The following is a 24,061-nucleotide window of genomic DNA, read 5'->3' as shown; positions in this document are numbered from 1 at the left end:
ATATATATATACACACATATATAGAGCTATAGGTATAACATACACATATGTATAATTTATACGAATATTTACTCTATATGCGAATGTAGATGTAACATTTTGCTACATAAGCTACTTTTGAAGAAGGATAACTGTAGGGTGAGAAACGTCTCGTCGTTTGCCTTTAAGTTTAGAAGACCTATATAATTAACTTGACAATTGTTAAAGGTTAAGTATAAACTATTTATATAAAAGTCATCCAATTTTCTATAAAATGCCCATTGCACGCAAGTTAACGTTATATTTGCGATGCAAATGTGAATTACTTATTATTTGATTTCAATGTTTCACCGTTAAATGGCGCCAATAGTACTGTTATGCGAAATACTAATGATGATAACCACGATATCAGCGTTTTAACGTTTATGCTCCGTAAATGTTACTTGTATATGATGTTATGTTTATAAATAACAAGTACATAATGTACCAAATTGAATGTATTTAAAGAATATTTTATTGTTTATGAACAGAAATATATAATGCCACTTCCAGCGGCATTAGCTGCACGTCTTGCAAAAAGAGGGCTCATTTCTGGATCTGAAAAACAGGGTATATATAAACTTATTAATTAAATATGTACTAAGTATAAGAAAAAATTTATTATTTATCACATTCTTTTATTCTATATCATTATGTTATCTTTTCCTATCTTTTAATTATCTTTTATGAACGCTTTCCAACTAGACACATTACAATTAATACGAAAGTTACAGAAAGTTATCAAATAATATAGTAGTATATTAAAAGTACAAATACTTACAAAATTAAAGCTTCATCTATTTCTAGAATCTTCCAAAAAAGAAACAAAGAAGAAGATACACGAAGAAGTAATAGCCGAGGATTATGATAGTACCAAAGATGAGATTAATCAAATTGATATTTCGCAGAAGTTCATGGTAAATGTTATATAAAAAATTAGTATAAAATAAAAACTTAGACTACAACGATGCGCTGCGTTTTCTTGGAATTTTGAACTCAGTTTGGAAGCGGATATAGCTATTTCATGGTGTAAATATATATCGTACTGATGTCAATATCTAGAAATGTTAATCATGATTATCATTTTAGGGATACAGTGGTTGTCCAAATAAGTATAATATTTATCATGAGTGTACTAAAAAATGTAAAGAATTGTGGGGGCTTGGACATGTGCAACCCTCTGACAAATACTTGAAAAAACAGATGCGATTGATACAAAAGTATCCTTTACCAGAAACTTGGAAAGCTGTTTATGATCCAGGGTCGTGAGTATTTAACGAATGGTCACAATCTTGTAAGAAATATTTTTAATTTCTTACTCGCGTTAACTAGTTTCCAATTTGTCGACAGTGGACAACATTATTATTGGGATTGGTCGTCCGATTTAGTGTCTTGGTTACCACCTGGCCATCCAAAATGTCAAATATCTCAACCTGCGTCTCAATTGAGAGAAGAATTGCACCTTAAAGCAGCGGATCAAGATGATAACATGTCGAGCGATGATAGCGGTAGCGATCAAGAACCGATGGAAGTTAGTCATCGATTTGCTATTCTATATATTTATGTTTTTCGTAAGAAATTGTTTTAAATAATAATTTTATATATTAGGTAGATGAAGCAGAAGTAAAATCGGATAGAAAGGATAGAAAAGTGGAAAATAGATCAAAACATAAATCAGGAGACAGTAAAAGAAATCAAAGAGTGGAACGATTAGAAAATAAAGAGAAGAAAGATCGTACATTAGATCCTATGGATCCAGCGTCTTATAGTGATATTCCACGGTACAATAGATTCTCTAATAATTGTTATACTTATTCATGAATTATTAAAAACTATTACTCTTTTTTACTTTTATTTTGTAGAGGAAAATGGTCGGATGGTTTAGCAAGACACAATGAAGCTAAAACAGGTGCAGACACAACTGCATCGGGTCCACTTTATCAAATGAGACCATACCCGAGTCCAGGCGCGGTTCTCCGATCGAACAGAGCCAGTAAAGCAGAGTCAGAATCATCTAATAAACCTAAAGTGTCTCTTCCTGAAAAGCCAGAGTAAAAACTTTAATGTGTACAGTACTACATACTTTGTTATACACTTTAATATGACTATAAAATACATTATGAAATTTATTTTGGTAATATTTTTAGACGATTAGCATCACATAAAAACTGTTTTAAATCCTATTTACTTTTATAAGCGAATACAAATTTACCGATACTTTTTAATTTCATCGCTGCTAGATGGCGCTGCGTCGAATATGCATAAGGGGGTGTACAGATTAGGCAAATACCTGTCAAAATAGCCTATCTCGATGTATAATGAGATAAAAAATTTCTAAAATTAATTAACATGTATCGTACGCTTTAAAATCGGCACCGTATATGATGAATATACGGTATATTTTTACGACGAAAAGAACGGAAAGATTCAAGGATGTTGTAATGAAAATCTTTTTTTATAATTACGGATTAATGTCTTATTGCCAAAGGAATAGAAATGTTAGAAATATGAGGTGTATTTAAGCGATAACTATATCGTTACATATATATGTGTGTGTATTGTACCAGTTAAATTTGAATCGGGAACATGAATTTAGAATTTACGATTTGAACGTTGCAGCTGATACTACTGCCGATATCTTCGAGTCAATGTTAGAGTTAACCTTGTTCTTGGCCTACTTTGTCGGTAACGATGCAGGGGAGCAAGCTCGATATTTTCAAGGGATGATACGAGGATGATGGAACGAATTCCTTGTATAAAGCGTTTCTGTACGTAGTTTTACTAAATTGTGAAAATATTTCCTTGTATTCTAAAACATTATCGCAATTAAATAGCGAAACGTTCTGCAACGTAAAAAAATGCAAACATTTTACATAAATACCGTATAAAATTAATAGAGTGATGTAAAAAAAGTTTATGAATTATAAAAGGGATTATAAAAAAAATACGAATGCACTCGACCGTGTTTCCTTCGCGTGTATTACGTTTACGTGCACTATGAATACCGTAACTTGAACGCATAATTCAAAGGTTTGTACGTGTGTACGAGTATTGTTGTATAGTATGTAATAATTAACGTTCGAAGGTTTGTTAATTAAAATATTATTTCATATTACGATAAAATAATTAAATCGTTTTATAAAGAGATTCTGTGATTATATTATTTTTCAGGTTAACTTTTAAGCACATGACAGATTGTAAATTTTCCCGCCGATTTTAAAATGTCTCAAGCATGATATGCGTTTGAACATGACTCTCTGTTAATTCTCTTGCCATAAATATATGTAATAATACACGGTAAACTAGAATTGATGTATTATTATTTAAAATTTTTAGTAAATTATAAGCGATAAACAAAATAGAGTATCTTTCATAAAGTTTTCAGACTTGGATTTCCAATCTTTTTTCAGATAAACTTGTTTCGTTTATACCAGCTAAATATTTACTGCTATTACAGTGGTAACTGGAAATAATATTATTTAATTAAATTTGAAACACACGCTGGTAGTGTTCATGCAGTTCTATGTAGATATGATAGACAAAACCAAAAGTTGCAGAGTGGTGAGTACGGCAAAGTATTTTGTCATAAAATTTATTAAAAGTTTTGTTGTATTAATTAATTACATTTGTTGGTTCGATTTTGCGAAACTTTGTTACTTGCTATTCGTTTAATTTACTACTATGTATTTATGTAATTTAAATTAAACACGTGATACAGTTATATTATTTCATTACACAATAATAATATTAAATATTAAAGTATGGAAGTTACATATGTATAGTAAGTTAAATAAATTAAATTTAATTGCCAAAATGAAAATACTAGCATTGTATCTTATTAGACGTTTAATTAAGTTTTAACCAGATTCTCTTAAAAAAAATGTATTACAACAGAGAATGTTAGTGTATTTTCCTTATCTGTTTCACTTATCTTATCTCTTGCAATCGTACACTGTCTAACTTTTACGTTTGACTCAATTTATACATTTTTATACACCTATATTTTAGCTTCCCTGTTAACAAACTTGTTTAGTTTAAGTTCTGTTATTATACGGTATTCTGTATTCACGCGTTGCACGTATTTATGTTGTACAGAATTTAGTTATTATTTTTTATCGATTTATATTTAGTTCTGCTTAATGTTCTTTTTTAGTTAGGCTATTGGTTAATCTTAAGTTGAATATATGTTGCGATATATATATTAAAATGGCAATTGGAAGTATTATTTGTGGAGCTGCTACTCCTACAGTGAAGAGAAAAAAGGCAAAGGTATTGAATTTTTTCTTTTCTTTTTTTCTCTTTTTAATTTCTATTGTCTCATGATTTTGTAACAAGCGTAATAAGTTATAGTACATACTCGGAATGTTTTTTCAGGTATATTTAAAATGTTAGAAAGTTATTATTAATCCCTTATTATTTGGTGAGGATAATTTATTAAGAAATTTTGTAGGTAACCGAACGCAGTTGGATAGAAGCAACTTTTCAAAAGAGGGAATGTTCAAAATTTATTCCAAGCGCCGGAGATGAGCATAAGTATGTAACGCTATCGTTTCCAGATTTATTTACTTTTTAGAAGGCACATTTTCGTATCGTATATCGCAGTCAAGTGAAATATTGAATACATTTAATCGAAGCGCATAAAATTTGATAGAGATTTTAGGAAATTTTACATGTTATTTTCGAAATAACTGTTTTTAAACATAACCATCCTTTTAACATCATTCTTATTTCCGCTATACATCATTGTCATACATATTTATTATTACTTCTTTAGTTAAATTTGATTAGTAATGTTTAATAAATATTTACATATACATATTTGATGTTTTCGAAGGGGGAATATTTTTGCAGAGGCAATATAAGAAATTTGTAGACGATGATTGCGAATTTTCTAATTATTTTAAATATTTTCGGTGGTACATTTATGTTTACAGTTATAAATATAGCTTTCAATATAGTAATAAAATATTATTGGAAATCTACTTGTATACGTTTCTAGATTGCTACTAACATATTATTTATGTTCGTTTTCTTTTACTTTACTTTTCTTTGTTTCATTCCATTTGTAGGTTTATTCAAGTACAGGGAGATAAGAACGCAGAGTATGATGTGATCACTACTTCCAGGTGAGAATTCATTGTAGGTTTTGTCGCGATTAAAAGTTGTTTATTTTTTATATAAAGATGGGTGGTTTGTGAAAAATTATATAATATTGCTTCTGCAAATATATCAATTAATCGCTAAAAGGAATAGATATTGTTTGTACTTTTCTTACCACTAGTTAAATAATGGATTTTTAATTGAAAGTTTTCGCTCTTAATAAAATACTGTTATATCACGTTACATGCATTCTATGCAGTTCCCAGCGAATAACGGTTTGTACAGGAACTGCTTCAAACATTTATGGTATATTTTACGTATAACACGCACATATTTTAATGAAATAATTGTTTTGCGTTAAATAACTTTGTTGAAAATTTTATTTTAGATTCGCTACTTGTTTTACTTGTTGCTTTTCATCGAATGCTTCATAACGCGTTGGCGCTCATATCCATCGTTTCTTTATCATACCATGCAGCTACAATATTCGATTATTTTTGTGTAACAAGTACTATATCTTAATATCACGAGTTTATAATACATTATATAGAGGTAATTCGAAACGCCGAAAGAAAAGAAATAATTGCAGTAGTTAATGCTAGTTTATCCGAGTTATCTGACAAGAGAAAATAAAGTATATGTTGTACAGTCGTAGATAATATTGAGATTAAGAGGAAGAAACGAATTGCAAAAGGATACAATTACAATTAGAATTCTGTAATATATATTTACTCGTATCCAGGTGCAATTAATTCTTTCTTTAAAGTAAAGGGAAAAACTTGCAATAACAGATCGACTATTATAGATGTTGCTGCGGGTATTCGTATACTCATCATTGCAGAGCCGGTGTAGATGTTCAAAGTTATACCGCTAGCAATACCAAAGAAAAGGATCGAGAACAATGGTCACCGGCAAAAAACACGCGTCCATTCCCAACTGACGCGTACGGTACAATCGAATTTCAAGGTGGACCACATCCAACGAAAGCGCAGGTGAATGAAAAGAACAATGAAATACAGTGCGTACAGATAAAACGTACACGTGAAGCTAATTTATACATTAATCTCCGTAATCTCGAATTTCAGTATGTAAGACTAGCTTATGATACGCGGCCAGAGCCAATAGTACAGTTATTGTGCAGAGAATGGAATTTGGGATTACCTAAATTATTGATAACCGTGCATGGTGGTCGGTCTAACTTTGAACTTCAGCCTAGTTTGAAGAAAGTGTTAAGGAAAGGTTTATTGAAGGCTGCAAAGACAACCGGAGCGTGGATATTTACAGGAGGCACCAATACAGGTAGACTGAAATAGATATTTTCCATTAGGATCACATTAAGATTCGAACGATTAAAAATTGTTGGTGTACGTACAGGTATCACGAGGCAAGTAGGAGATGCATTATTATTGGAAAAATCACAAAGGCAAGGTCGCGTGGTGAGCATAGGTATAGCACCATGGGGAATTTTAGATAAAAGTCACGAACTTGTTACCCGAGGAGGCGAAGTCTCTTACGATTGTCTTTCGTCGCCGTGGTAAGATATTAGAAATTTTCTTAACGTATCCTAATAATCCATTGAAAATATTTACTATATAATTTACTCGTGCATTTATTACGATTTTGCAGGTCCAAGTACGCGGTTCTAAATAATCGGCATGCATACTTTTTATTGGTGGACAATGGTACTGGTGGCCGATACGGTGCTGAAATCGTATTGCGTAGGAGATTGGAAAAATATATTTCTAATCTGAAATTACAGCCATGTAAAAAATAGTTGAAATACTTTGTTAATAATCGTTCTGTTAACAACGTTCGCGAGGCTAATCGATTTCTTCTTACAGATACACATAGCAGTATACCAGTCGTAGCGTTGGTGATCGAAGGAGGCACGAATACAATTCGGTCAGTTTTAGAGTATGTCACGGATGTTCCTCCGGTTCCTGTAGTAGTTTGCGATGGCTCTGGTCGGGCGGCTGATCTCATCGCTTTTATGCATAAGTAACGATATAACGATTACTCATTACTTTTTGTCCGTTATCGATTCGGAATGATAATCGAAATAAATTTAGATACGCGTCAGAAGGAGAAGGAGAAAACGGAGAAAACGAGGGACCACTAGAGAGTATGAGAGAACAGCTTTTAGACACGATCAAGCGTACCTTTAAGGTAACTGCCGAACAAGCATCTCAATTGTACTCCGAGCTTTTGCAGTGTACACGTAAGAAGCATTTGGTGAGTATATACATACATGTTATGTTCTGTAACGTTATTCATACTTTCTGTTGGATGAAAATTGCAATCGCAACGGTTACAGATCACGGTATTTAGAATAACTCAAGATCGTCCTCAGGAGCTCGATCAAACGATACTGACAGCTTTATTTAAATCTAAACAATTGTCGCCCGCTGAACAGCTGTCCTTGTCTTTGATTTGGAACAGAGTGGACATAGCGCGTAGCGAAATATTCGTTTATGGCCAGAATTGGCCAGCCGGTGCTTTAGATCAAGCAATGATGCAAGCTTTGCAACACGATAGGATCGATTTCGTAAAGCTCCTGTTAGAGAACGGAGTTTCCATGCGTAAATTTTTATCGATCCCACGGCTCGAAGAATTATACAATACCGTAAGTTTGTTATTTATCCGATTAGCTCGTAAATATTTTCAACGATTAACTTTGTTCGTTCGTGTCGATTACATAGAAAGAAGGACCTTCGAACACGTTAGGTTATATTCTTCGCGACGTAAGGCCAAATATTCCACGCGGTTACATGTACACGTTGCACGACATCGGTCTCGTGATAAATAAATTAATGGGCGGAGCGTACCGTTCGCAATACACTCGAAGAAGGTTTCGCGTGATCTATACCAAAGTGATGAAGAGATCCGGCGGTCATCCGCAGCATATGCATCGAAATAGCTGCGTGATGGGTAGCGGTGCTCGGTATTATTCAGGATCCGGTAGCAAGCAAGATAGTTTAACGATGAGTTTGCTCGCCGAAACTTTACCGGCTAATCGCGACACTCCGCTTTTCGATTACCCTTTTAACGAATTGCTTATTTGGGCCGTGCTAACGAAACGTCAACAAATGGCGTTGCTGATGTGGCAACACGGGGAGGAAGCTTTAGCTAAAGCACTGGTTGCCCTGAAACTGTACAAAGCAATGGCGCACGAAGCTGCCGAGGACGACCTCGAGACAGAAGTTTACGACGAATTGCGGAGCTACGGGAAAGAATTCGAAAACATCGGTAGGCAAATATCTGATACAGATTTATACATATATAGTTTGTTACATTCTTTCGGTATTGCAGCTTTGGAGTTGCTGGATTATTGTTACCGTCAAGACGACGATCAAACTCAACAATTGTTAACTTCCGAGCTTCAAAACTGGTCTGGTCAGACGTGTCTTTCGTTGGCGGTCACGGCTAATCATCGTCCGCTTTTGGCGCATCCTTGCAGTCAGATCATTTTGGCAGATTTGTGGATGGGCGGTCTTCGGACGCGGAAGAATACGAATTTAAAAGTGAGCAGACACCGTATACGCGTAATACCGTTGCGCGATTTGTTCGCGGTTAAATTTACTAGGTTTTTCGAACGTAGGTAGTGCTCGGATTGGTTTGCCCTTTCTACATAACGCGTTTGGAGTTCAAGAGTCGCGAAGAATTGCAATTGATGCCTCAAACTCAAGAAGAACATTTGATCGCTCTCGAAGACGAAAAGGAAGATAGCGATTCGGAGCATGGCGTTCCGACTGGGCCAGACGTCGAGGTAACGATTTCATCCTTCATCGAATTACCGTAAAAGATATCGAGTAACTATTCGAGTGGTCAGTAATTTTCTTGATCGGTATTAGTGCGACTTGTATAAGAGCAAAGAAAATTCTTACGAAGATGTAATAATAGAGATTTATATCGATTAATATGGGCTATCACTGCATTGCACTCAATTCATCATTACACATTCCATGCTGCAATTGTTGATTTATTTTTGAACATAGTGGTAATCACGGCTTTATTATGTTGTAATACTCGTAACACTCGTGATACGAATATAATTACGTAGTTTGAAGTACGAATACATATAAGAAATTCAATCGAAATATTTAAGTATACATCAGTATTATAATCGCTCTAACGATTATTTGGAATAGAGTTTAATCGTAAAAGTATAGCTTTTGACGGTAGCACGGTTGGTACATATGGTTGCTGGTTTTGAACCGTATTATATGAAAACGTATACGCATGTAGGTTCTATTCGTGCAGTATTAAACAAAGTATTTTGTAAATTGTTTTATTCCCCCCCCTTTATTCCCCTTTTGTTTCTTAAATACTCCGATCGAGACTCGCAGCGTTATTATTATTATTATTAATTATTAATTATTTAATTGAACTGTAAGCTTGAAAGTTAAATTTGTTATATTTAACTTGTTTAACGTGACGGGACAAAGAACGATGTTGCTAAAATATGTATATTTAAATATCCTGTGTAGATGGGCAGTGAAATGTTCGGCAAAGCAATCGGTACTGAAACAATATGTATAACATGTCGCTCACTTTTAGAGGTATTGAAATGTTGTTGTGACTCATAGACTATGTGGGTATGCGTATGAATTGTTTTTTAGAAACGTCACCGCAGGAGCCTGAGTGTACGCAACAAATCCAGCAGCCAACAAGGCGCTAAGGTATTTCTATAATGGCCTGAAATGCAATGAATTCTATGACCAGTCAATTCACACTTTCCGGTGCACTTTTCAACTATCTTTCTTATGTTATTAGTTATCGTCAAGGAAAACTTCTATTTATTCAGTATCGGAATCCGTACCGGTGAGGATGATAACTAACGCTTCTACTTTTAAAGAATCGTTTTATATTATAAAAATACTAATACCAGAATTGTTTGTTCGATGTCAGATATATATATATATATATATGTATATGCGTATGTACGTATACATATAAATATAAATATAAATATAAATATAATAAATGTATAAAATATCGGTATAAGCGTGGACGATGCGAGCCAGTGGGATATTAAAATGTATAGATTTTTATTCGAATCGTCGCTACGACATACCGATGTTTTCGATCGCGGTTAAAGTCTCTAACCATTGTCAGTCGTGTATGTTTCGTTTCCTCTTCGAGAAGAAATTATTTCGCTCGATAGCCGAAGCGCGTGTCGTATCTTTTAAGAAAGAATCGTCTCGTGATCGTTTCCAGTTGCCACTTTCCCCCGTGCTATATATAATATCGCTGAATTGCACTAACCGTTTTTTCTATTTTACACGGCCATAACTCTTTCACACGAATTGCACTCTGTTCATCGCTTTCTACTTTAAACCTTGTAGCGATTGAATTAGGTATTTTCTTTGAATTTACCCACGTATTAATAGAGCCATAGCCGTATTAACGCTGTATATGCTGCTGTTATCATTTCCATCGTAACACGATTTAGCCCTTCCGATACACGTGTAAGATCCTTGTGGTATACGATACCGTAGAATGCTATTCCGCGTGTAAAATCCCTGTAACGCAACCCCCTGATTCTAAAGAAAGACTTGTACGCGATCGCACGGAATAAGATCTTACGTACTCGCGCAAAAACAATGTATGTTGTATCCAGCATTTCCTACCTTTAACGGTGTTGTTGTTGTTGTTGTTGTTGTTGTTAGAATGCTAGATAAATATTTTTGTTTCGGTGTTTGCTTCCTTCTTAATTACACACGCGTATTACGCATCGTTCTATTTACATTCGTACCGTAAATGGTTCCCGAGAACGATCGGTAATCAGCAAAGATAATTATCGAGCTACGTCCGATTGTTATTATATATACGTACACCAGACAGAGAGAGATTCCTTTCTATTTATGTGTTAATGTCCCGTACCGTTAACGCGAGATACACGCGTATACGTTATACTGGAATTTCTCTTCTTTTCTTGATGTAGGCTTTAATCAGCAACGAGCATACTACGACAATAGCGAAGGAAACGATCGTGCAAGAGAACGGTAAAGTACTAACAGACAGCGACGACCTGATCCATCGAGCGTACGGTATTCATTCCGACTACTATGACATCAAGAATAGCAGGCCGCTGAGGCTGAAGAGAAAGTTGTACGAATTTTACACAGCGCCCATCACTAAATTTTGGGCAAACGCCGTGAGTGTTGGACGTTTACCGGAATCGCTTTCTCTCGACCCGAGCGTCGAGTACTACGTTCGACGTTAAACGTTACTTGTGTACTTTTTTCGGTTGCAGATAGCGTACATTATTTTTTTGGTTCTCTTTTCATATTGCATACTCATACACATGGATGATCATCCCTCGTTGGCAGAAATTTACGCGATCGCGTACATATGCACGTTAGGATGCGAGAAAGTAAGGGAAATCGCAACCTCCGAGCCGGCCACGCTTTCGCATAAATTCAGCGTATGGGCATGGAACATGTGGAATCCCTGCGACGCGGCAGCAATAATTTTCTTTCAAATTGGTCTGGCCTTACGTTTACGGCATTCCACCCTCGACGTTGGTCGCGTCATTTATTGTGTCGATTGCATTTATTGGTACTTAAGGATACTAAATATTCTTGGTGTAAACAAGTACTTTGGTACGTAATATCGCGAAACTCGGTTAGACTCGATCAACCGACTAAACGAATCGTTCGTTTTTTTTTCTTGCTTCAGGTCCGTTGGTTACCATGATGGGAAAAATGGTGAAAAACATGATATACTTCGTCGTGCTGTTAACCGTCGTATTAATGAGTTTCGGAGTGACTCGGCAAGCTATATTGAATCCAAATGCCGAGCCAAAACTAAGAATAATACGAGACGTACGTAGACGTTTGTTCGTGTTCGTAGACGAGATAGACGTTGATATTAATTAGACGTTTCGATTGTTCAGATATTCATGGAGCCGTATTTCATGTTGTACGGAGAGGTATACGCGGACAACATAGACCCGGATTGCGGAGACGAGCCGGGAATGATACCTTGCTTACCGGGCCGTTGGATCACGCCCGCCGTAATGTCGATTTATCTTTTAGTAGCGAACATTTTACTGATAAACCTTTTGATAGCGGTTTTCAATAATATCTTCAACGAGGTAAACGCGGTAGCGCATCAAGTTTGGATGTTCCAACGTTTTACCGTCGTTATGGAGTACGAACAGAAACCAGTTTTACCTCCTCCGCTGATTGTAGTTTGTCACATATATCTGCTGGTGAAATATTTGCTGCGATATGTGACTCAAGGGAAAACAAGTACCGGCGAAACGTACGACAACGGGCTGAAGTTGTTCCTGGAAGCGGACGACATGGAGCGTTTGTACGATTTCGAAGAGGACTGCGTCGAAGGATATTTTCGCGAACAAGAATTGAAGCTACAAATGTCGACGGAAGAACGTATAAAGGTTACGACGGAAAGGGTGGAAAATATGCATCAGAAGATAGAGGATATCGACAAGAAGGAGAACACTCAGAACGCTTCTCTTCAGGTAAGAACGGTAGAGTTTTTTTGGTAGATTTGGAAAATCATCGTAAAACCAAAATGATACGTTTCGATCGGTTTCGTTGCAGGCGGTAGAATTTCGTATACGCAAATTGGAGGAGTTGAACGAGCAAACGTTGGCGCATCTGGGGGTTATCCACCGATTCATGGCTACGCATATGCCCAACATAGAAGGGTTGTCTGGCTTGGAGGTGGAAGGCCGACAGCGCAGAATATCGGAACGTTCGGAGGTTCTCTCGGAAACGGACTCTCACACGCAGCTGCCGAGCATCGCGACTAAACGGAAGAGGCTCGTCCGATCGTTGACGGACGGTACGTTTCTCAGCTTGGGTCAACAATTGGACGACGATATGCTGAAACATTCGGAGACGGTTACGTCCCGCGAGAATCTTAGCAGGAACGACTCGTCGGTAAGCGGAGACGGACACACCGTTCAAGACGATCTGAAGACAACGACGAGTCAAGAGACCGAGGTGAGCAGAGGAGACGGCGAGGGAGCGACGATAAAGAAGGAGTCGCAGTCGGACAGTAAAGGGACGAGCAGGGATGCGAGTGGGGAAGCGAGCAGCAGGGAATTAAGTACGGATCCGAGCAGGCAAACGAGTCGAGAATTGAGCAGAGAGACGAGTAAAGAGGCGACGAGCAAAGAACCGAGCAGAGAAGCGAGCAGCGAAGCACCGACCTCGGAACCTATCAGACAAGATTCCTCGGAACGTCCTACCAGACAAAGCAGCAGGACGCGTTCGGAATCCGACGACGCGATGATACTACCCTCTGGTATTCCGCGAGGCGTCACCTGGGCAGAACCGCGCGTTGCCGTCATTCCCTCGGTCTCTTCGACCAGCAGCACCCAAAGATCCATTCTCCTGGCGATGCGAGCCGAATATACCAGTATCACGGACGAATTGGAAAGTTATTGCGGTCTTCTTAGTCCGCCTCGTACGCCGCCTATCTCTCCGCCGCCTTCGAGGGTCAGAAATCTTTCGGAGATGTCCAATCCGGAGATGGCTTGGCAGGTCGAGAACGAACACTTGCGAGACGCCGAGGAATCCGATTACCAACAAATGGAAGATCTGATACAAAGAAGATACATCGGGGACGACGAGGAATCTTTGCAAGGACCGGACGATGCCGGTACGGCACCGTTCTTCGTATCGAACGAGCACAGGCATCAGCTTCGCAGAGCTTCGGCCATCGACGAAGAATCTCGAAGACCTCCGCCTACTATCAGCGTCACCAGAGAAATCGAACAAACTCTTTCGCGGCCACCGATTCGAGATTCCGAGAGCTCCGATCCGAACGACAAGAGTTTGACTACCGTACCAGCTCCAGCTTCGGAGACCATGTGTTAAATACATACGTAACCTCGATTACGAATAGACTTTGTAAATTCGTACGACTCGACGAACTTTCTTTTTATGTCTACTTTTTTTTCCGTTTTTTTTTTTTTTCTTCTTCATCGTACGTACAACGATATTTAGGATTTCCTGCTGCGCACACGCAATGTTCGGCTCGGATCCGAATTTCTAAAAACGTATTTAATTATATTTTTTACCAGGATATTTTGAAATTATATTTCTCGCGTTATTCGGAGCAATCTAATTTATTTATTCGTACTTGGTACGTTGTATATATGCACATAAATATGTATATACGAACATCGAAATTATCGAGGTCGATTCTCGAGTATTCGAATATTGTATATTACTAGCAATTTATAATCGCATCTTCGGTTTTTAAATGTATCATATACAATTTTTGATGTATTTATGGATGTAGCATAACGTATTATCGATTCTTACGATTTCGCGTTCGAATACTTAAGCGGTACGAAATAACGATAGCCTCGCTTAATCTCTATTTTATCGTATCGTAACTTATTTTTCACCTGTCAGCTTTACGAAGCTTCCGTAAGGTGTATTTGAAGTTTTCCTAAATTTCTATTGACGCGTATACGCAGGTATCTAGTTACATGATCTACTAGTTTTCAATTATTTTACTTTTTAAATACGTCTATTGTATTATTGTATATTTAAGGATGTCGCTACGCACTTATTGTCACCGATGGCATTGCCATCGTTAGGTTTATGCGCATAATAAGTTGCAGGACGATCGAATCGATTACTATAACCGATGGCAGTTATCTTTCAACTATTTTTTAAAGTAACGATCGTTCGAATATTTCAATTACGATACGTACTTGGCTAGCAAATAATAACGACGATGAAACTTCGATAAGAGGAAAGTCGTACGAATCGTATTCAAGTTCCTTCCATTTCGTAGATCGCGTACACGTCTCTCAATTTGTACGCATTTCGTTCGGAGGAACGTATTTGGTGCACGTGCATGCATATTTTCAACGACGATTAAATTTATTTTCTTTTTGCGTTCGAGGCACTGTTAACGCGTTCGAGCGTTTCCGTGACTCGGAGATTTCTTTCGTTCGAAAAACGTTGCGCTATTCGAAGAAAGTTCCGACAGAAAGCGTAGGAAATGTCGAAATGTTTAATCGAAAAAATTCGGTAAAACTCGATTAGCGAGATTATACGGCGAAAATCGGAAGAACGAAATCGCAGCGTTCGAAAGGAAATACCTAGACACGTAGAGTAATCGGTAAACGAAATTTAAGTGCAATTTCGTTTTAGTAAATTTGAATGCACCGCACCGAGAAATTGTTTCGGTCCGATAACTCGATCTATTTTTAGTGTAAATAACTTTCCGACAAGTGTATCGTGAATTACGCCGCTTTATTGTGTCGAAGACGCGCGCGAACAACGGTTCGATCGTGAAAACCGCGTCGTTAAATATTCGTTGACAGGCAACTGGTAACACGTTAATAGTTTATCTCGCAGTCGCGACAAACATATTTAATTCGATATCGCAAACGAAGAAAGAGCCGTCCTCCGATATGTTTGTAACCGCAACGAATACACAGACGATCGCCGAAATACTATTTTAGGTAATGTCATATCAGACGAGGTTTCCTTTTTATAAATGTATACACGTTTTTAAAAGACAATTTATGCACCGACACGAACACTTGCGTTGCTACCTGTCAACGATGCAGAAGGAAGAACCTCGGCAGATCGGCCGTCGTTGCCGAACGATACAAGTCGCCAAGATCTTCGAGTGATTTCAACGATACGGGAGAAGAATTTTTCACGTTACTCAAGCTATCCGTTCGTTTCGCTTTTTCCTCGTCGCGTACACGATCCACTATTTGTTGGCGATAAGAAGCAACGAGGGCCGAAACTGTTCGATACGTCTCTTACCGGCGCATTCGAAAACTATTTAATATTACTAGTAATATTAGAAGAGGAGATTCGCGCGCGTCTATTATCGTTACTGCCGAACATTTTTATGAATTTTTCTCACGTACACTTAGGGCCTTATCACGCACTATCCGCTGCGTCGGAACGCAGCATTTACTTACGGACCACTCGAAAAAAAAAGAAGAAGAAGGAAACAAAGCGAACCATATCACGCGGATGTTACGTTCTAAGGAACGGAAAGCAATCCGTGTTAGTCTCTACGATCGCGATCAAAATGTTTAATATTTGCATCCGAAAACGAAACGAATGCCTAATTGTATAAAGACGTGTATAGTTAGTAACATTTTAAGAAGAGAACAGAGAAATTTCAGAAAATTTAAGACTGCATCGTAAGAAATAACGCTTGTTTACTTATTTTAGCGTAAAATAAACGATCGGTAAATAAACGAGCGTGCGCCGAATGATGTTTACAGCGTAGACGTACCGTGTGCGGTAAGTTAGCTTTATCGAGAGATTGCCGAAGAACAATCTGTGTTCTAATTAGATTTTAAAGCCTTTCGTCTCTGTTTAGAATCGCTCGAATTCGATTAGTTAATTTTGTCGCTTGTAGCGAAAAAGCATCGAACAGCTTCGAGCATAGACGAGAATTTCGTAGATTCGGAAACGTAGGCTCGCCGCTCTACCGATACGCGCGTAACGGAAGAAATCTATATATAAATCATCATCGTAGATCGTAGACTGGAAGCACGAACTGTAAGAATCAATGTTCCGGCGAATGCGTTTCGTCTATATACATTATACGTATATGCAGACGACAGGAGACGATATCATCCTGAACGTTGTATTTACTGCGAAACCATGGACAGGAGCTAGAATTTTCTTGCCAATAGCAACTACTTGTTTAATATTAAAATTATAGCACTTGCCCCATACGGTTCGACTCGAATGTTCGTCGCAGAAATTTCACGTAAAAAGAATAAAGAAGAAAAGGACGTTTCAAGGTCATCTATGCTTTTATTTGCTTTTTATCAAATAGCGATATACATTGATGTTACGTTAGCTCGGAGATAACGGCGTAGATGATCTTCGAGAACGGTTTATTTATTCGCGCTAAATGTTCGCACAAACGTTGGAATACACTTAGTAGGATACTTTCAACTATGTAGATCGTTTAATTATTTTCAACGGTATAACGATCTTAGAGGAACGTGTTGCGACAACAAGAAACATTCGTGTTTGTTCGATGTAGGAGAAAGCACTGTCAGAGAAATATGTACATCGATTCGAGATGTTGCGCGAAGCGGAACGATAATAATTATTTATCTTTTTAACGTCCGCTTTTTTACCGCTTAACGAACTATATTGTCAATTATAGAAAGGTACGAATTCGCTTGGCGAATTTCGCAACGTTAACGGTGTTTCTTTCGATTATCCTAGTAGAAGATGTGTATCCTTCACTGCGTAGTCCGTAGAGGGAAAACTCGGCTTTCGATGTTTCCGGTCAAGAATTTTCTTCGAAACTTTGTACGAGGAACGTACAGTTATGTCGAGAAAACTGGTTTACTCTCTTTCACGTTGACAAGTAAAAAGTTTGCTTCGATCCGGGGAGGAATAAAAGAAAAAGCGAAATGAACGTGTTAAAGTTGAACATAATTATCTCGACGATACCAGCTCGCATTCCTGCGCGCTTTCTTTGCGATCGAATGGCCTGGATAGGAGCGATACGAATCGTTTGAAAATCTCGAAGGAGCCAATTAGACCGACTTTAAAATACTTTCGAGCATCCTGTTACGTTTTCGTATTACCGAATTGGAAATTTGTCGGCCTCGCGGTAACCGATCGCCACGACGCGGCGAGAGATATCGGTGGGAAAATTGTTCGAACGTCGCCGAGGGAAAAAAGGAGGTAGAAGAGGAGAAGAGTAATCGTCGGGACGATTTCTAAAAGGAGGCAGGAGAGACGAGCGAGCAAGGAACAAACGTGTCCGATCGGACGAGAGTAACTTTCGTTAGTGAGAGCGATATTCATCCGTTTAAGTTTCCATTCGTAAGCGTCGCGATCCTAAGTGTGTATTCCCCTCCTTCGTAGGCGCTCGTCAACGATCACTTTCTTCTGCGTTCCTTCGAAGGATTTACTCGTTCGAGTGGTCGATGCAGCGCGAGGATTACCTCCTCGTCTCTTTCCTTTCGTCGAACGAGACGTATCTTTCGCGCGTTAGGCACGCGCGTCGTCGTCGTCGTGATCGAGTCGCGTGTCGCGTCGCCGAGTCGAAAAATAAATCTCTCGTTGCTCGGTTTTCCTACGATTCTTCGGAATGGCCAAGAGCTAAGAGTAGAGAGATTCGGCAAACATGAACATCGAGATACGACTAAGCGAAACGGGTACCCAGTGAAATGAGTGTTCGCGTTGGACTGGCGATAATCCTGTTCCTTCTCGCGGAGGTCGGCCGGACGACGCCGACGAGGATCCTCGGGGAGAACCATTCCGGTAAGCGAAATATCTTTCGTTCGTTACGGCGAAAGCGCACACGGCGAAACACTCTTTACACTCTCGAGCTTTCCCGCCTAAATTCGGTCCTCCCGAAACGCCTTCTCCTCGTTCGAAATCGATCGATTCCACAGAGTCGAAGATTGTGGTAGGTTCATTTGTGAAATCAACAGGTTATTTACGGATCGGAACGATTATTCGTGAAAGAATCAACTAGGTGGGAAACTTGAGTTTTTCAATAACAGCCTGCGGATGTCCAGCAGCGTCGCACAGACAACCACGAGCAGTTCTTTCGGCGAGAAGCGACGACCGAACGAACGTAGCGAGCACGACCGGCCGTATATTCAACGGGAAACCGAGCAAAAGAGGCTCCTGGCCCTGGCAGGTTTCTCTTCAGCTGCTGCATCCGAAGCTGGGATTCATCGGTCACTGGTGCGGCGGTGTTCTCATCGAACCCAACTGGGTCGTCACGGCGGCTCATTGCGTTCACAAGTGAGTTTCGATTTTAATTCGAGGCTCGTTTCGACGATTCGTAGCCAAACAGAAGAATACGTTTTTTCCAGCGAACTATTCAATTTGCCGATCGGTGCGCTATGGACGGCGGTCGTAGGCGAATGGGAATTGGACTCTGGCGGAAGAGGCTCCGCTAGGCTGCCGGTCGAACGAGTAATCCTTCACGAAAGATTCAATAATTACATGCACGACATTGGTAGGTGAAAACTCCGCCTAGAAAGAGAGTAGGAAAATACGAGAAAGTTTTAATTCGCAGCTCTGATGAAACTGGCGAGGCCAGCTCCGTTGTCGAAGGCGGTACGAACAATTTGCTTGCCGGACCCGGAAGAGGAGCTCGCGAAAAGCCAGTGCGTCGCTTCCGGCTGGGGTCGATACGGACCCTCGCAGTCGCTTTCGACCGCGCTCTTGGAAGCTTCGGTGCCGTTACTCGATCTCGAGAAATGCACGCAAGCCTATGGGAAATCGGTACCGCTGAGAAGCGGCCATCTCTGTGCCGGACACACCGATGGCTCTTCCGGAAGTTGCGTGGTAACTATCAATTATCTATAATATACTTGTTACGGATCGTTAGAAACTAGACGATTTGAGACGGCGTCCGGTGAAGGTGACGGTGAAAATCCACTCAACTAGATTAGAACGTCTCGCATTTTCCACGACGTAGCTAACCGCTTTGCTTACAAGATTGATCCTGCCATGCCGTTCGAGAGCTAACTATGCTCGATTCGTACGAGTATCCGTTTTTCTTTTTTTTTTTCGAATCGTCGACGAGAAAAGCAATCAGTTATATTTCATTTTTCGTCAGGGTGATTCTGGAGGACCGCTGCAGTGTCGTCGCGCGGACGGTGTATGGCAATTGGCAGGCGTTACCTCTTTCGGGTCAGGATGTGCCAGGCCAGGCTTTCCCGACGTTTACACTAGGATACAATATTACGTGAAGTGGATCAGGAAGATGATCAACAGCCACGACGACGACGCGCGCTTCTTCTGATCGTGATCGAAGACACGAATAACTGTACGAAATCGATCGTCGTTGGTTCAGCGAGAGGGTATTATCCGACGAAAGGAAAAAAGGATCGAACGATCGTTGCAGCTCGTGTAGCGTGTTCGAAACGACGCGATAGGCGAGGAAGAAAATCGAGAGGGAATAAAAATAATAAAAATCTAGAATACGGTAGAAGTAACTTGGATGGAAAATAGAAACGGTCACCCTCCGGCTCAACAATCTCTTCTTGAGGCTATATCTGGGCTAGCGTATATCTTATTTCTGTTCTCTCGATGCAGCTGAAAAATATCTGCATTTAAATGAGTCGGATGCGGTTTCTCCGAGCTCTCGGCAACTCGAACGCTCTCGAAGCGCCGAAGGTTGCGCAACCCTGTTGCGTTTGTGCGTAGCGATCGCGTCTTCGTATAGCGACACGATGAAATTAGAAATATCGATTTAGCCGAGGACACGCGTACAACGCATTCTAGCAAGTAATAGAGGCAGGGTACACAATCGATGCGACCAGGAGCATCCGTTAATTAGCTTAATACGAACCACTCAGCATACCGAAAGCACACCCTGATCGAGTTTCGTTCGCTTGCTGGCTCTACCGACTCGAATCTTTGTTAGCTTCCTCCCGTTTAGACGCTCCTCGTTTACGCCTGAATCAGAGACACTCTTCGTTTTAACCGATTGTTAGCGCCGTTTACTTAGCTAGTCAACTTTTTCTACCTTTCAAATAATAAATTTCCTCCTAATATTTATCGCATTTTCTTTCAATTTCTACTCTTTCGATTATTTATACTATTATTTACGAAGTTTACAGAGGGGAGGTAAGTAGCACTCGCGACGACTCCGAGCGAAACCGAAACTTTGATTAGCCTGATTGTATAGGCGTAAACGCCGCCAACGAACTTGTTCATTAGCGACTTAAACTTGGACCCGAACAAGCTTCCGCTTCGAGAACCACTTTCGGTTCATAGTAGATGGCATGTATGCCAAACATTATGAAATTTTCGGGGAAAATTCAAGGAAATCGCGTAAATAATTTGATTAAACGTCTAATACATAAGGTTATCGCGTAGCAGCTGCGTTTGTCGGTGCACGCGTTCGACCAAATATTACAGCGATGTTTCTACCGGCTGATTAACTCGTAAATTGCGCGAAATGAAATTTCCTCCTAACTCGACGATATTTTGCGCATCCTGACGCGCGAAAAAGAACAGAGTAAAACAAACTCGTTCCACGTAACGCAACTTTACTCTCGACTATGAAATCGCTCGAACGACGGCATTAATTATTTCTATTCGCGCCATTAGCTGATTAAGCGGGACAATCGTCGAGGGAGGTTGGAAAAGGTGTGTCCTTTAACGTTAAGGATTACCGAATGTCTCGTTCGTTGCCGCGGAACTGCGTCGCTCGATTCGAAAATCCCTATATAGAAATATTACCTTATATTTGTTCGGAGAGCGATAGTAAAGTTTTTTTCGCGAAAGTCAACGGGAAAGGCAAAGTCTCGATTTCGGAAATTTCATCCTGCTCGACTCGAACTATAGCGAGGCGCTAGGACGATAGCGCTATCGAATCAGCGAGGAAGATTCGAATCGAAGGAAAGAAGCCGCGTTAAAGAAAGTAGCGTAGAGCGCGAAACGATCGAAAGGAAAGGCGAAGCTCGTTAAAACACCCACGCTCTAAGAAGAACCGTGTATGGAGCGTGTACGGAGCGTGTAGAGAGGCGACATGCGCGTGCCACGAGGCTCGGCGTCGCGCCGCCTCCCGTCGTCTCCCGTCGTCCCCCATCGCGCGTCGCGTCCACCGGAACAGGGAGAGTGCGCGTTCCTGATCAGTAGCACACTTTCGTCGTGACGAGGAAAGTGAACGAGCGCGTCGCGTCGCGTCCTTTGCTCGGAGGTTCGTTCGCGTTGCTTCGCGAGAAGGAAAGCCGAGGGGAGATCCGGCCAGGAGAGAAGTCGCCGGGAGAAAGGGAGAAACCTAGCCAAAGCCAACCGAGCTGTCGTTGTTTTTTTCGAAGAAATCGCGCCGAAGGATCGAATCGTCCGAGAAAGCGGCGACGATGAATTACCGGACTTCCTCGTAAAAATATCTTCTGTTCTGTCCGATCTGGCTACCGTCTACGTTTTACGATCGATCCCGAGGGTAGCATCGCTGGACGAGCCGAAGGATGATCGAGAGAGTCGCGTGTCGACACCGTTGTTCCTTTCCGAGGGGAGGATCGCGTCGGATGAATCACTGAACGGGCCGTGACGTTTCCACCGAAAGGGGAGAGACGATCGAACCCTAAAGGCTTTGTTCCGAGTTTGCGGTATGTTTTCGACACCGCGTGCCGATCTACCGAATAGAGGTATCTCGATAAGTTTACAAAAAAAAATAATTCCACGCGAGGATCGAAAACGTAACAGCCACGAGTGTTCTCCGTCGCGACCGCGATCGCGATCGGTTTCACGCTTTCTCGCGTTTCTAAATTGCCTATAGAAAAAAGGAAAAAACTTTGAATTTATTGACAGGTCGTCCGGAAAGAGCCGCGATGAGCGGACGCAACGAGAACGGCATATCCCTGACGACGCCTCCGGCGATTCACGTTGGTCCTATAGTGAATCCGGGCACCAACGAGACGATCTCGATCGTGATACCGTTATCGGCGCAGTTAGCCACGGTCACCAGTCAGAAGATCGAAAAGTCCTGCAAGGACTGTCGGAAAGACTCGAAACGGCCGGCGAGCAACAACAATCGTCCGCGGAACGACGCGAGCAAGGGTTGCCCGTATCCCGGTTGCATCAGGTACGGCAGGGCATTCTCCAGGGCCCACGACCTCAAGCGACACATAGCCCGTCACGAGATGAGGAAGGAGAAGCTGTCCGATTACGAGAACGCGGGCAAACAACGGCAACGGAACGATAGCGAAATAGTTGCCGACGAGGAAGCCAATTCCAAGTCCTACCGTTGCACGCGCTGCAACAACAAGTACGCCAGCGAGTCGAAGCTAAAGGCTCGCGCGAGCTCGCACGAAAAGGTTAACTATTTTCCGTGATATCGAAATATCGAAATATCGAGAAAATATTAAACTTGTCTATGATGTTTCAGGCGACGAGCAAGAACGCGTGTACCCTTTGCGGAGCGTGTTCGCGCGACGAAGAGCAGCTGAAGCAGCACGCTGCGTTGGACGGTCAGCCGGAGAAGGGCGAAGCACCGAGGAACGAGCAAGCGGACAAGGAGGACGACTTCCTGTTGGAAGAGATGCTGCTACTGAAAAAAACTCCGAGAAGAATACTCGAAAACTCGAAGAGCAGCTCGAACGGAGGATCCAAGATCAGATGCGATTATTGTTCCAAGACGTTCAAGACCAAGTGGACGCTCAGTTCGCACGTAGCGGCTCACGAGGGTCGGTTTCAGTTCGATTGCGGGCAATGCGGCAAGAAATTCGTCCGAAAGAGTCATTACGAGGGTCACGTCAGGTCCCACGAAGCTGCGAGACCGTACGTCTGTGAACAGTGCGGGAAGACGTTCAAGGAACTGAAGCACAGAAGGGAACACGCGAAAAGGAAACATCCGAGTAATCAGAACGCTATACAGACGCTTCTGGACAGCATCGGCCCTTGCGGATCCGAGGAACTGCCGGTCGATCAGACCAAGTTCACGCTTCTGATGCCGGTGAATTTTTCGGTGTGAAACTCTCCCCTATGTGCCTCGCGCTACACGAGAAGGGCCGTCCATATTTTCGAAGGATAAGGCCCAGCCTGAAACCTACTTAGTTGCGTCGGTTTCGAATGTACTTTTTAAATTCGGTAAACTTCTCGAGTTTCTAATGCTCCTACGTAAAAACAGGGTTTGTAAGATTTTAACTAGGTCATCGATTTACTAGACTAGACGATGAACTGTTTTATAACGGACAGACCAAAGAGTTTTTCGCTATGATACGACGCAAAATTCATAATGTACACTTGACGTTGCAAGACCGAATCGATATGCTCGAAAGAAACTCCGATACAACAAGATATATATATATACAATGTGTGTGCGTGTGCGTATATAATTTTTAACAACAAACTTTTAGACCATTCCTGTAAAAGTTTCGTGCTCTTTGTCCAAAACGACGACGACGACGACATTGAATGACGGGTACAGTTATACGATGTATATACGCGAACGCGCTAATAAATCTACCGAG

At 40.7% G+C, this 24,061-nt stretch overlaps 4 protein-coding genes across 14 annotated transcripts; all 4 read left to right on the top strand.

Annotated features, from left to right (window-relative positions):
- The first annotated feature begins 13 nt into the window (after nt 1-13).
- On the top strand, nt 14-2,147 carry PQBP1 (poly-glutamine tract binding protein 1). Of its 3 annotated transcripts, none has more exons than XM_076540264.1 (7): nt 14-32; nt 510-588; nt 826-935; nt 1,108-1,283; nt 1,351-1,549; nt 1,627-1,799; nt 1,881-2,147. In XM_076540264.1, exons 2-7 carry the CDS (start codon nt 519-521, stop codon nt 2,071-2,073), a joined length of 921 nt encoding a protein of 306 aa, XP_076396379.1. In that variant the 5' UTR covers nt 14-32; nt 510-518; the 3' UTR covers nt 2,074-2,147. The 3 variants fall into 3 exon arrangements, with proteins under 3 accessions (XP_076396379.1, XP_012140927.1, XP_003703480.1); XM_012285537.2 differs by lacking the exon at nt 14-32 and adding an exon at nt 77-207; XM_003703432.3 differs by lacking the exon at nt 14-32 and having other exon boundaries at nt 418-588; nt 1,369-1,549.
- A 141-nt stretch (nt 2,148-2,288) lies between these two features.
- Trpm (transient receptor potential cation channel, subfamily M) lies at nt 2,289-17,526 on the top strand. Of its 6 annotated transcripts, XM_012285521.2 has the most exons (21): nt 2,289-2,786; nt 4,172-4,287; nt 4,469-4,551; nt 5,088-5,144; nt 5,924-6,110; nt 6,204-6,417; nt 6,493-6,652; nt 6,745-6,881; nt 6,960-7,116; nt 7,188-7,350; nt 7,433-7,741; nt 7,818-8,364; nt 8,428-8,639; nt 8,717-8,884; nt 9,738-9,797; nt 9,892-9,939; nt 11,063-11,275; nt 11,375-11,723; nt 11,800-11,945; nt 12,017-12,607; nt 12,690-17,526. In XM_012285521.2, exons 1-21 carry the CDS (start codon nt 2,753-2,755, stop codon nt 13,971-13,973), a joined length of 5,235 nt encoding a protein of 1,744 aa, XP_012140911.2. In that variant the 5' UTR covers nt 2,289-2,752; the 3' UTR covers nt 13,974-17,526. The 6 variants fall into 6 exon arrangements, with proteins under 6 accessions (XP_012140911.2, XP_012140915.2, XP_012140914.2 ...); XM_012285525.2 differs by lacking the exon at nt 5,088-5,144; XM_012285524.2 differs by lacking the exon at nt 9,892-9,939.
- A 139-nt stretch (nt 17,527-17,665) lies between these two features.
- Nucleotides 17,666-20,635, top strand: LOC100874894 (chymotrypsinogen A). Of its 3 annotated transcripts, none has more exons than XM_012285545.2 (5): nt 17,666-18,380; nt 18,644-18,872; nt 18,944-19,089; nt 19,150-19,421; nt 19,696-20,635. In XM_012285545.2, the coding sequence occupies exons 1-5, from the start codon at nt 18,287-18,289 to the stop codon at nt 19,879-19,881; spliced, it is 927 nt and encodes a 308-aa protein (XP_012140935.1). In that variant the 5' UTR covers nt 17,666-18,286; the 3' UTR covers nt 19,882-20,635. The 3 variants fall into 3 exon arrangements, with proteins under 3 accessions (XP_012140935.1, XP_076396378.1, XP_076396377.1); XM_076540263.1 differs by having other exon boundaries at nt 18,641-18,872; XM_076540262.1 differs by having other exon boundaries at nt 18,626-18,872.
- Nucleotides 20,636-20,770: 135 nt separating this feature from the next.
- LOC100875744 (uncharacterized) lies at nt 20,771-23,562 on the top strand. Of its 2 annotated transcripts, none has more exons than XM_012285543.2 (3): nt 20,771-22,198; nt 22,401-22,906; nt 22,978-23,562. In XM_012285543.2, exons 2-3 carry the CDS (start codon nt 22,421-22,423, stop codon nt 23,560-23,562), a joined length of 1,071 nt encoding a protein of 356 aa, XP_012140933.1. In that variant the 5' UTR covers nt 20,771-22,198; nt 22,401-22,420. The 2 variants fall into 2 exon arrangements, with proteins under 2 accessions (XP_012140933.1, XP_003703496.2); XM_003703448.3 differs by having other exon boundaries at nt 20,771-22,237.
- Nucleotides 23,563-24,061: the final 499 nt, after the last annotated feature.

This window comes from Megachile rotundata, chromosome 15, assembly GCF_050947335.1.
Source record: "Megachile rotundata isolate GNS110a chromosome 15, iyMegRotu1, whole genome shotgun sequence".
NCBI classification, from domain to species: Eukaryota; Metazoa; Arthropoda; class Insecta; order Hymenoptera; family Megachilidae; genus Megachile; species Megachile rotundata.
The sequence above is the reverse complement of the archived record's forward strand: the minus strand, read 5'-3'. Positions and strand labels throughout refer to the sequence as shown.